Raw genomic sequence first — 12,063 nt, forward strand, 5'->3', positions numbered from 1 at the left:
AGGTTTTAGTATGAATAGTAACATGAAATTAATTATCCTTTTTCTATTATGTTATTCAAGACAATGACATTTTTGACCTTTTGCCACCTTAAAAAGATAAATAAATAAAATGAAATGTAAATAAATAAAAAATGAAAATAAATGAATGAATATATATATAAAATAATTTCCTGAAATTAAAACCACGTTCATCGTGGAAGATCTGAGTTCAAAACGTTTTATTTATGAAGTCAGTTTTTTTAATGAATTTTGGTTAAATTAATTGATAGGGAAATAAAACATATCATGTCATATCAAAAATATAAACCACACGTTGTTGATTTCCAGGCCCGCCCGATGACCCGATACCTGCCCATTCGCAAAGAGGAGTTTGACCTCCGTTCCCACATCGAGTCCTCAGGTCACAGCGTGGACATGTGCTACCACGTGATTCTCACCGAAAAGATGTGCAAGGGCTATCTTGTCAAGATGGGAGGGAAGATCAAATCCTGGAGGAAGCGCTGGTTCGTCTTTGATCGCCTTAAAAGGACGTTTTCCTACTACGCCGGTATGTGCACCGCAGCGTCGCCTTCCAACATCCTCCTTACTGTGCACTATGCTAATGCCGCCCGGCGAACGTGTCGTTACGCTTTCGTCCCCCTGAGGTTGGGGAAAGAAACGAGGGCAGAACAAAGAGTGGATTGTGGGTGAATCCAGCAGTGGGGGGATACGGATAATTAGTCATTCTTAAGCTCACAGTGGCTGCCATGATTTCCGATAGCCTCGGGTTAGCTAGGGGCATACAAATAACCAGAAGCCCGTCCGCATGCTATCTGATGGTGATGAAATCTGCCGCAATGCTGAGGAAATCGTGCTCATCACCCAGCCATGGCGCTCGGCAAAGCGGGAGCTCTTGCTCTTTATTTCTGCGCGGAATGAAAATGAAGGGGTTGCACCACAGTAACAAGGTCACATCGGTGCTTACCAGATCATTATTCTCCAGGGGAGTGGGGGATTATTTGTTTTCGAAACCATCACTGTGCAAAACATTGTGCTAATCACTAGTTTTCCAGTCAAAATACTTGGAAATGCTTGTTTTCGGTGAACACACTTGCTTTCGCTTCTCGAATTAATTGGTTTTCAAACAAAAACATCGCAATCAAATACTTATTAAGAGAACGTTTTTTCGCAGTGTGACATCTCTGTTTCTCCTGTCCGCAGATAAACATGAGAGCAAATTGAAGGGCGTCATCTACTTCCAGGCTATCGAGGAGGTTTACTATGATCACCTGCGCAGTGCCACAAAGGTACGATCGAATAAGAGCCCTTGGTATAAGCACAGCTCACATCTCCCGCTGTTTTTCTGCTCTGCGCTCCTGTTGCACCATTTCATTTGATCTTTAGCTTCTTTCTTCTCTTTTGTCTCTTATGCTGTAACTCTGCTGTCAATGTTCCCCACCCTTCTTTTTCTTCATTCTTTTGCTTTGCCGACTGTTTTCACAGAAAGGATTTTTCAATCTGAATTTGACAAACGTACGTATCGCTCTCCACCGCTATCACCCTATCCTGCATGTTTGCTTAGAGGAAATTGCTCTAATTTGTGCATATTTCACACACTTACTTCCTTGTGACTAATTAACATACCTCGTCTTGTATTGTTTTGAATAACTGGACTATTGGCACCTTCACTTAGTGGATATTTGTTTTTGTTTTTTTTGCAGTTACTGAGGATGAGAGTATAATGTAATTTACAACCTGTGTGTGTTTCTCTTAAGTGTTTCTTTACTACTCCCACCTGTGGTGAGATACTAAGTGTGTGTATAACGTAATAGCCCCACAGAAGCAGTTGTGTGGTGTATTGTACGCCGTCAGCTTCACATTGTATAATGTAATGGGTTAACGGGAAGCCGTAATATAATTCACTCTTCGAGAGTGTCAGAATCATTTGAAGAGATTTGTATATCCATTGCATGAGTGGAGTGCTCTTTAATAATGAGTGTTTAGGTTAGGAGAAGTAATTAGCACATTTTAACAAGCACCTCCTGCTGTACATATGCAGCTGTATTAAAATTAGAGGTGCTAATAATTAATAATTTATTATTAATTAAGTGGAATGAGTGTTTATTAATCCACTTTAGCTCAAGAGAGCTAAAGAGGCTCATCTGGGTACTGAGTGAACGCTGTTGCTTGTGCTGCATGTGACATAGGAGCTTATAAAACAGGTTCAAAGTAATCATGCACAATTATAATGATAGTGTGTTAAAGTGTAATGTGATAACAAGCTGTTAAATAAATTAAATAGGCTTATCAACAATTAAAAAAAAGAGAAGAAAACACTGCCCATCTTTTTATTTAATTTTTTTACATCAAAGTCAGTGTGTCCAATCAAACATTGCAGCATTTTCGTGCAAATGTCACTTGATGGAAACAGGCAATATAGTATGTGCCAACATGAAAGTGTTGAGACCTCATCCTTTAAAACCATGAGTAAAAGTAAATACGCCCCAGGCTACATTAAATGCAGGTTCACGTCCAACAAGGATAAACATGCTGACCACAATGTGTTTGTGAGGTGAATTATTGAATGCCGAGAGCATAAAGCCATTGAATTTAATACATATTTAGAAATATCTACACTGCAAAAAACTTAAACTTAAATTCAAAATCAAATCTAAAAATATTGTATGAAACATTTATGTTTATATTTTATAAAGTCTATAATATTACATGAACCACATAATAGTAAATTATATTCAATGATACCATTTGGATTCGTACTTAATATAAATGCATTAAAATACTTCTGAATTTCGCCTGCGAAAATTCACTGAACAACAGTAAATTAGCAAACGTTTTGTGAAAATACATAGGCAAAAAATGTCAATTGTTTACTGTCAGTAGTGTAGCGGTGCATGAACTACAGCTTACACAGAAGTCACGTTCAAAACAAGCAAGTTTTCCAGCTTTCTGTTGGTCAACGCAGTGAATTCGCGTGACGGATTTGAAAATCGGTTTAGAAATCGCTTTCACCATCATGCAGAATTCCAGATTGCATGGATGCTTATTGAAATTCATCTGCGGAAATTCACTGACCAACGGTAAGTTGGCAAAACAATTGTAAAAATTACATAGGCAAAAAATTACAATTGTTTGCTGTCAATAGTGTAGTGTGCATAAAGTACAGCTCACAGAGAAGTCACTTTCAAACCAAGCAGCTTTATGTTGGTTGAATTCACGTGACCATCTGAACCTTTGGAGAAAATCTGCTTAGAGAAATATTTAGTCGTCACTCGATATACATGGATGCCTATTGAATTGACTGGATTTTGCCTGCAAAAATTGGCTAAACATCAGTAAATTAGCAAAACAGCAGCAATATTTCTCAAGCCAAAAGAGGCCAAACCAAGCAATTTTATGTTGGCTGAACTCATGTGACCAGCTGAACCTGTTACGAAATTTGTGTGGGGAAATCTTTTGCAATCGCATGAAATTCCAGATCGTGTGGAAATCTAATTGAAATTGATTTACATTTCACCTGCAAAAATTCATAAAGCAACTATAAATGTGACCGCACCTTTATTCCATGTGATACATCGTGGGTTTTACTGTTTTAAGAGATTGTGAACAGACACGTACTGTAATTTTAAAAAAGGTGACCTATTTAAATCAGTCCGATACGGCTTTAATACAATTTAGGGGGCTATTTAAACGGTTTAGTAGCTCTTCAAGTATTATTGATGTTTTACAAGCAGGCTATTAACTAGTTTGTTCCACCTTGTGTTAGTTTGGGGAAAATAAAATGTTTATTTATGGTTAGTGATGTTACAGCTACGACACTCTTAAAAAAAGACCAACATTTTCTGCTTCCTCCCGAAACCAAACTGTATGTTGAAATGAAATCTACAGAGAATTTAAATCAACATGAATAATTAGTCTTCATTTTGCGTGTAAGATGTCTTGAGTACTATCACAGAACTAGGTGAAAACAGTGTTGTAAAATGTTGAACATGAATACATTCACAGTTTTCCTTATTTATGGTGTTTTTGTGTTTATTTGCCTAATTATGATCCATGCTAACACATAAAACACGCACTTGCAGAGAAGACTGTAGCCCAGAGGTCACAACTAAACTCGGACTTCAGATGTAAAAGGGCAAGTAACCTTCACTGCTGTAATTAACACTGCAACGCAAGCAGAAGTCTTGCATCATAGCTACTGTGTTGTTTTCATGACACCAGACAAGAGAGCAGCATGCTAAATTAAAAACCTACTGCTAAGATGTGCTATGATAAGGTTAACCCAAGAAAGTTTGTAGACCAAGTTTATTTTGGTTGGACAACAACCTAGTTTCATAAATTAACCTTGAAATAAATCACTTTAGAAGTACAATATGCTGCTTGCAGTGTGTTAAAATATGTTTACACTTAAATTTTAGTTATTTTGGTAATTTTCAGGATCTCGGCAGGTTTTATGAAAATCTAGCGTAGCGTTAGTTCTGGCAGGTCACATTAGTCAAGCTCGCATCAGCTGGCTCTCAGCTGGTCCCCATCAACCTATGGGAATACTAACTTAGTCTAAGTATTCATATATAAGGTCCCGGAGTATTATCAACAGTTTTCGCATTGCTCAATAGCTAATTACGCTCCTCCATCCCCAACTCCTCCTCTGTCAGTCAGGATTCAGCCTTCTGATTCTCCTTTGAATCAGACTAATTCTAAAATGTGTACATAACATTATTGAACTTAATGATATATGCAATACATTTATGTTGGATCTGTTCTGTTTACCCTGGGGGGGTTATCGCTGCTCTCCTAGCTCTCATCCATGCTAGGCTACATGGATGCGCAGGGAGTTCTTGCCCAGAACGGAACCATACCGCCAGTCCAAACTGTATGCTAATTGTCAATCATCTTTGCCGACAGTGGTCCTGACAGAAGTAAATGCAAACGCCTAAATTTCCTTAAATCAAGATACATTTACTTTAGAAGCAAAATGACATACAAAGTCGATTTCGAAGTGAGTTTGTGACTCAAATAAGAACAAACAGAAAAATGAACTTTGAGAAAATGTGTTTTAATACATGTCACATATTTGTTCTTGTTTTAAGCATAAACTCATTTGATTGTTTAAAATTTCTTAGACAATATCTAATATATGTATTTTGATTTAAGGATGTTTAGATCTGTACTGGAAAACATACTCATTCTCATCTTTTTTCCAGTGCATGCAACATTTAATGCCATGGTTTTATGAATTTAAGACTTTTTAAGATCTGCAGAAACCTTGTCTTTTGGACTCCAGATGAACAAAATGAAATGATACATTTAGTACTGGTTCCCTTGGCTTAGTTCACTGTCAAAAGACATAAGGATCACAACCTGATTAGGCAGATTTTACTATGCATATTTTGCGAATTTACTGAAAATCCAAAACAATGCTGTGTGCTGGGTTGTGTGTAGGCTACACTGTTAAAAAAATCCGTAAAATTATCTGTAAAAAATATGGATAACTGATATAATGTTAATGTACCAACCTATTGAAGTACTGAAATCTGTTTTGTACTTTTGTAATACACTGATAACCACCAAATGCAGGTGGTGATGAGAAAGTCACATGATGAACAAAAGCCCATCACAAGTAGCTTTTAAATAATAGCATATATAGAAGGTGCACAGTGTCATTCACACAGACACTAAACACCATCATGGTTACACATGAAACTGAAATAATGCAATAAACATTAATTTAACAACAGGTGTAACACGCAACCCTAATATACAAAACTGATAAGAAAAAACTAAGAAGAAACATAGTTATTTCAACAAAAAAATCATCAAATTTGAAATGTAACGCAGGGAATTCTGGGAATTTCAATTTACGGTTATTCACTGTAAATTATAGTCTTTTTCCACTTCCAAAAATGATATACTAAAGTAAAATTAATGTCCAATACAGTTTTTCACCGTATATAGTAGGGGAATTTACTGTTAACCATTTAACAGGTTTTTACTGTAGCATTTTTACAGTCTTTTACCATTAAATTCACGATCATTTTTTACAGTGTACATTTGGTGGTTAAAACTTAAAAATAGCTTAAAACTCACAAATACCTTTTAAAATGTATAAAGGAGTCAAAAGAGATTTCCTCCTGCACACACGGATATCGTCTCGAACTGTAGGCTAATTGGCAAGATGGCTACTACGAAGAGAAGAACAAGGTATGTTTGAGAATTTTGTCTTTTTTAGGATCGCATCTTGTGACATCACGTCCTGTTTTTTGGTTCGTTTAGATGTATTTGGTTCACACTGCGTTTATAGTCCACTTGTTTGATGCGCACCAAGGTTCGGAAGGCAGCGTTCACACTTAAGCCAGAACTAGGCCTGTATGCAAAATGCTTGATTTAGCTTTGACTCTGCCCCAGAACATCATATCTTACATATTACCAATTTTTACAGTCTTTTACCGTTAAATTCACGATCATTTTTTTACAGTGTACATTTGGTGGTTAAAACGTAAAAATAGCTTAAAACTCACAAATACCTTTTAAAATGTATAAAGGAGTCAAAACAGAAACAAGATTTCCTCCTGCACACACGGATATCGTCTCGAACTGTAGGCTAATTGGCAAGATGGCTACTACGAAGAGAAGAACAAGGTATGTTTGAGAATTTTGTCTTTTTTAGGATCGCATCTTGTGACATCACGTCCTGTTTTTTGGTTCGTTTAGATGTATTTGGTTCACACTGCGTTTATAGTCCACTTGTTTGATGCGCACCAAGGTTCGGAAGGCAGCGTTCACACTTAAGCCAGAACTAGGCCTGTATGCAAAATGCTTGATTTAGCTTTGACTCTGCCCCAGAACATCATATCTTACATATTACCAAAAAATAAACAAAAATTAAAATTAAAAAAGCTATTTTTGCGCACATAGCCACTAACAAATGCAGTAACTGTTAACTTGCTGTTACATTTTGTCTTGGCATATATGATCATTTTAACACTACATATGGGAAAACTGCCTTTCAAATAGTGGTTATTACTAAATATGGAGCCATTTGCTGTAAGGCAGCCCTAAAAACAATTTCAAAGATATATTTTGACTTGGACTTTATTATGATTTTAACACTAAATCTGGGAAAACTGCCTTTCAGATCATATCACTAAATATGCAGCCATTTTCTGCAAGGCGGCCCTAAAAAAATTCAATCTCTTTAGAATTCAAACTTTGAGAAGTTAGTGAGTATCAGTTCAGTCTTTGAGCAATATGTAGGCAATACATACTGAACTGTTTGGGGTATACTGTACACTTTAGTCTCTCTGAAGTGAGTTGTTTGCTGATGCAATTTGTTGGGATTGTTTACTGAAATTATTTGGTAATTCCTGGAACGCTGTGAAACTGACACCGCTTTAGTGGGCAGCAGTAGGAGAATATTCTCAATTAGCATTCTAACATGATATTACTGAAGTTAACAGGCATTTTAAAAGATGACTTCTTTTTGCTAAGGAGAGATCTCAAGCATCTGAGTGGTTTGGAAAACCACAGTTTTTGACTGTGCTACTTTTAAGCACTCAAGGGGGAAACAGTATACAGATATTATTGGGTGTTACAACAGAAAACAAAACGTCTGAAAGCAGCGTTCATGTGTTGGCGATAAAATCTTGTTTAAAACTTAAGTTACTAAAGCAGTAGAAGAGTTGAACTAATCCACACCAACATATCAGTTCAATTTTTATTAAAATATAAAGTGGTTTGACGTAATATTGTAAACATTTGCAATTGGTAGATGTGTGCTTTTATTTTCTAAATATATAATTGGGTTGGGAAAGATTTAAAACTTGAAATTAGGATTTAATATTTGCACTAATAATTGCACTAGATTATTCTTTTAAGATCCAGATATTTTTTGAAATTCAGAAATTTCAAAAGAACATTTGAAATAGTTTTTTTTTTATAACATGTAAATGCCTTTATGGATTTGGGAGTTCAAATTTAAGAGTAGGCTACAATTATTAAAATATACTAATGGAGCTTTAGATAAAATGTATTTATTACTTACCGTAGTGTTTATGCACATGGGGCGGTGTAGTCAATCACAGACAGTTCACCTGGAGGAAACACAGCCTGGTTTTTTTGTGTGCTGCATTGTTGAGCTTGTCTCAATAAAATGAAAATGCATTATGGTAAGATTAAATACAGGCTCGTAAAGCACAATTAAGCAATGCTTAACTATATCATGATGTCACTAAGATTTATAAAAATGAAACTCTTAAACATCATTGTTTCCCCTGCCATATTAGGAGGGCACGGACGGAATCACGGAATCCAGTCATAAAAACTGAATTTTCTGTAGGACTATAACGCGGAATGTCCCAGAATTTGTCAAACTTTAAATGAATTAATCAAAAGTAGGTGATTAGACTTAAAATATGGACTAGTATCTGTAAATATTAAGCCACAAAAAGACTATTTAAACATGAATCCTGCATGTTCTGCGTGTGACTGTATGAATGAATGGCGCAGACGCCGGTTTAGTTTACTACACACACAGTGAAGCGTGTGACGATCGTGGTGATTTCAGCATCTGCCGTTTCACTAAATGAGGACATAAATACATGAACAACATCTCCAAAACTGCTCTGAGAGTCACTTCATTAGCATTTTACCATTTCATTTGAGTAAAACTAGCCTTGTATCAGACAGAAAAGTAAAGGTATTCACGGCAACCCATCAAAATAAAAGTTTGGTTTAACTTGAAGACACTGTGCCAGAGATATTGTTCAGTAGAATGTAGGCTGCATAATACCACTAATACTGTTAGATTGAATTTTTTTTCCATTGAATGTTTTACGTTTTTTTAACTTTTAGAGCTGTAAGAAGCAGCTTTATGTTGGTTGAATTCACGTGACCATCTGAACCTTTGGCGAAATCTGCACAGAGAAATCTTTCGTCGTCACTCGATATACATGGATGCCTATTGAATTGACTGGATTTTGCCTGCAAAAATTGGCTAAACATCTGTAAATTAGCAAAACAGCAGCAATATTTCTCAAGCCAAAAGAGGTCAAACCAAGCAACTTTATGTTGGCTGAACTCGTGTGACCAGCTGAACCTGTTATGAAATTTGTGTGGGGAAATCTTTTGCAATCACATGAAATTCCAGATCGTGTGGAAATCTAATTGAAATTGATTTACATTTCACCTGCAAAAATTCATAAAACAACTATAAATGTGAGCTGTAAGAAGATTCTCTAAAATAATTTTTTTTTTTGTTTCACAGGAGAGACAAAGTCATAGTAAACAATGGCATTTAAATAAATGATTAATGATGTAACTAATTAAATTAGCAAAAAAAAAAAAATCACATGCGTGTATTATATACATAATAGCTGTCTCCATGATGGTATTTTTTTAACAGAGGTGTGGCTCACCTTACAGTAGTGGTTCGTGTAAAAGCAGTGTTCTTTGTGTTGTTGCAAACCCCAGGATTTGATTTGATTTTGAAGGCCAAAGGTGGGATATTGTAGTGCAAGGCAAACTGAGAGACAAAAAAAAACACAGAATGATGTCAAAGACGAGGTGATTTATATAACGTATATACATTTAAATAGTCATAATGCAGTATACTCATCCTTATGTAATTCCAAATCCTTCCTTCTGTGATCCATTGAAGAAAGTAAGTCATACAGGTTTGGAATGATATACAGGTGAGTAAATAATGAAAACTTTCATTTCTAGATGAACTATTCCTTGGATTTCTCAATATGTGCATCAAAAGAGGTGCACAGACCTGCACAAACACACAGCCTTTGCCTTCTGTCCTCAGCTTGTATGTGCCAGTAGCTTCCTGCAGCTGTTTCTCCTGGTAAAGCAGCCGGTTGTTCCGGTTCACAGTGAACTGGTTCCTCTGGCCTGAGGGGGAGGTCATGGTTACGGTAATGGATCCTTCTGGATTGTAGGTGGCAGCACTGTACTTAGCGAGGGCCTGGAGTGCTACTACTGTATCCTGTTCACAGAGAGATGGACGACACCACTTTTAGTCAATAATAATAAAACACATTATAAAGACAGAAAGGGGTCTAAAAAAAGCTGCATGAGATAAATAACACCTGTGTAGAGGAGAAGCCTCCATACGCGTTCTGCTTCTTGGTTAACCAGTGCACTATGCCAGCAGAGTAGTTCAGTCCAAATCCAGGGAGTGTGGGTCCCGAGAGCAGCGCCAGCAACACATAGGCACTCATCTCTACCTCCACAAAGCCCCATGGTTGCGCATTATTATCCAGAGTCCAATATCGTCCAACACCTAAAATAATCAAGGCAAGGAAACTGGAATATTGAAGGCTGGTGATTGTGATTTTTATTAAAAGCAGCAGGATAATACTAGATCAGAGGTTTTCAAACTGGGGTCCAGAGAAATTGGTACTGGGGGAACACACACAAAAAAATGTAAAGAAAAAATATAAACAAACAAAATCACAAAAGAAAAAAAATTGTTTAAAAAGTTAAAATGTACTTAATTTGATTTGCAGTCTGTTTTCTTTTTTTTAAATGAAGTCGTATTTTTATATTTCTTGAATTTTTTTTTCTGGGTTTTCTCCTTGCAGCACAGTAACTATACAGTAGTGTATGCCTTATTGTCTTTCTTTTTTAGGAGTTTCTAGTTTCTAGCAACAAGCACTATACTACGGAGTCCTACACATGACATGCGGAGAAAAAAAACAAGATATTATGACTGTGAATTAAGAATTTATTTCCTTGGTTAACATAAATTGTGCCCACAATATAACTAAAACATAACATGGGAACTAGTTAGCCACAATTTAACTAAAACAAAGGAAGAGTAAGTAATATGTGGCCACAAATGAATAAGTTGTGGGAACAAATTCTTAATTCATGGCCACAATATCTATTTCTTCTTCAGCTGACATGTGTGGGGCTCCGTGCTATAGAAGTAAATTATGAATTGATTTGAAAATTGAATTAATTGAAGTAACTTATTTAATTAAAAATCAATTATTGAATTTATCAAACACAAAATAGAAAGGTCTTTATGAATAAAAACTATTGGAGCCTTTTTATTTAATATATAGTCATGTAATGTACAGTATATGAATAAAAAAGAAACAAGATCCTTAAAGATAAGTATTTTAGTATCATTATTCGTCTTATTTAATTTAAAGCTGAATAGTACCTTCTCTCTTGGCCTGCTGGTCCAGGTTGGAGAGGAGGTTCTGTCTCATCTGTTCATCTCCAGCAAGAGTGAATATGTAGGACAGCAAGGCGGTCACGTAAGTGTTGATAATGTTACGGGAAGCCTCCATAAGACATTCAAGGCTTTTCACTATCATGGGATCCTTACAAAGCACACAAAAGACTTCATTAGTCATATTATCTGTATTGAGTTATCTGTGACTAGAGTCCATCTCTTTGGAGCCATTAAGAGGGTTTTACTCACAGAGTTCTGGACACCTAACACAAGCAGTGCTGCGGTGATGTATGCAGAGAGAGTGACTTCATCATTGACACCACCCTGAGAAAGAAGATGCAGGGCAAAAACACATTTAGACATGCAAGAGTGCATCATCAAAGATCATTCCCACCCTCAGAATTTCAATCTCCTCACTTTATTGGCATCTAACAGACATTTCCAAAGTGTGAAATCCAGGACCACCAGACTAAGGAGCAGTTTCCTATCCATAAATGACTCTCCTCGAGTCATCTCCTCATCCCACTCAACGCTGTGACAGCTTCTCATATGTGCTCTTCTCATTTCATGTCATCTCAATTTTTCCAGTAGCATGAGTTTCTGGGTCCCTTGAACTATTGCCTTAGACCCCCTTTTGCTATTTATTTCTATATTCTATACAGTATGTAGCTCTAAGCATTACTTTAATGTGTTCTTTCCTAAGCATTAAGAGATTTAACTGTATACAATGTATTGCAGAGCACTCTTAGTGATTACTTTTTTTTTTACATCTAAATATACCAAAAACAAGATACATTTTCAGTTTTCTAATAATATATCAAATGTTTGGGATTGGGAAGATTTGTTAATTGTTTTGAAAGCAGTCTTCTATGCTTACC

At 36.2% G+C, this 12,063-nt stretch overlaps 2 protein-coding genes across 2 annotated transcripts; one reads left to right on the forward strand and one right to left on the reverse strand.

The window, feature by feature from the left end:
- Positions 1–250: 250 nt before the first annotated feature.
- Positions 251–1,880, forward strand: LOC107582580 (pleckstrin homology-like domain family B member 1). Its single transcript, XM_016268478.1, has 3 exons — positions 251–547; positions 1,201–1,286; positions 1,483–1,880. The coding sequence occupies exons 1-3, from the start codon at positions 286–288 to the stop codon at positions 1,612–1,614; spliced, it is 480 nt and encodes a 159-aa protein (XP_016123964.1). The 5' UTR covers positions 251–285; the 3' UTR covers positions 1,615–1,880.
- Positions 1,881–8,031: 6,151 nt separating this feature from the next.
- On the reverse strand, positions 8,032–11,327 carry LOC107582626 (alpha-2-macroglobulin-like protein 1). The gene is made up of 5 exons (XM_016268540.1): positions 11,171–11,327; positions 10,089–10,282; positions 9,770–9,985; positions 9,411–9,517; positions 8,032–8,087 (listed from the first exon to the last, which is right to left on the reverse strand). Exons 1-5 carry the CDS (start codon positions 11,325–11,327, stop codon positions 8,084–8,086), a joined length of 678 nt encoding a protein of 225 aa, XP_016124026.1. The 3' UTR covers positions 8,032–8,083.
- Positions 11,328–12,063: the final 736 nt, after the last annotated feature.

Source organism: Sinocyclocheilus grahami, unplaced genomic scaffold, assembly GCF_001515645.1.
Source record: "Sinocyclocheilus grahami isolate Dianchi unplaced genomic scaffold, SAMN03320097.WGS_v1.1 scaffold46.1, whole genome shotgun sequence".
Classification (NCBI taxonomy): Eukaryota; Metazoa; Chordata; class Actinopteri; order Cypriniformes; family Cyprinidae; genus Sinocyclocheilus; species Sinocyclocheilus grahami.

Bases quoted from the DNA above. Each gene is read 5' to 3' on its own strand.
- LOC107582580 (XM_016268478.1), top strand. From the start codon at position 286: ATGTCATATCAAAAATATAAACCACACGTTGTTGATTTCCAGGCCCGC. The intron at 548-1,200 runs GTATGTGCACCG...TCCTGTCCGCAG, and splicing joins GACGTTTTCCTACTACGCCG to ATAAACATGAGAGCAAATTG. The intron at 1,287-1,482 runs GTACGATCGAAT...CTGTTTTCACAG, and splicing joins ACCTGCGCAGTGCCACAAAG to AAAGGATTTTTCAATCTGAA.
- LOC107582626 (XM_016268540.1), bottom strand. From the start codon at position 11,327: ATGATAGTGAAAAGCCTTGAATGTCTTATGGAGGCTTCCCGTAACATT. The intron at 10,283-11,170 runs GTACTATTCAGC...TGATTATTTTAG, and splicing joins CCAGCAGGCCAAGAGAGAAG to GTGTTGGACGATATTGGACT. The intron at 9,986-10,088 runs GTGTTATTTATC...CTCTGTGAACAG, and splicing joins GAGGCTTCTCCTCTACACAG to GATACAGTAGTAGCACTCCA.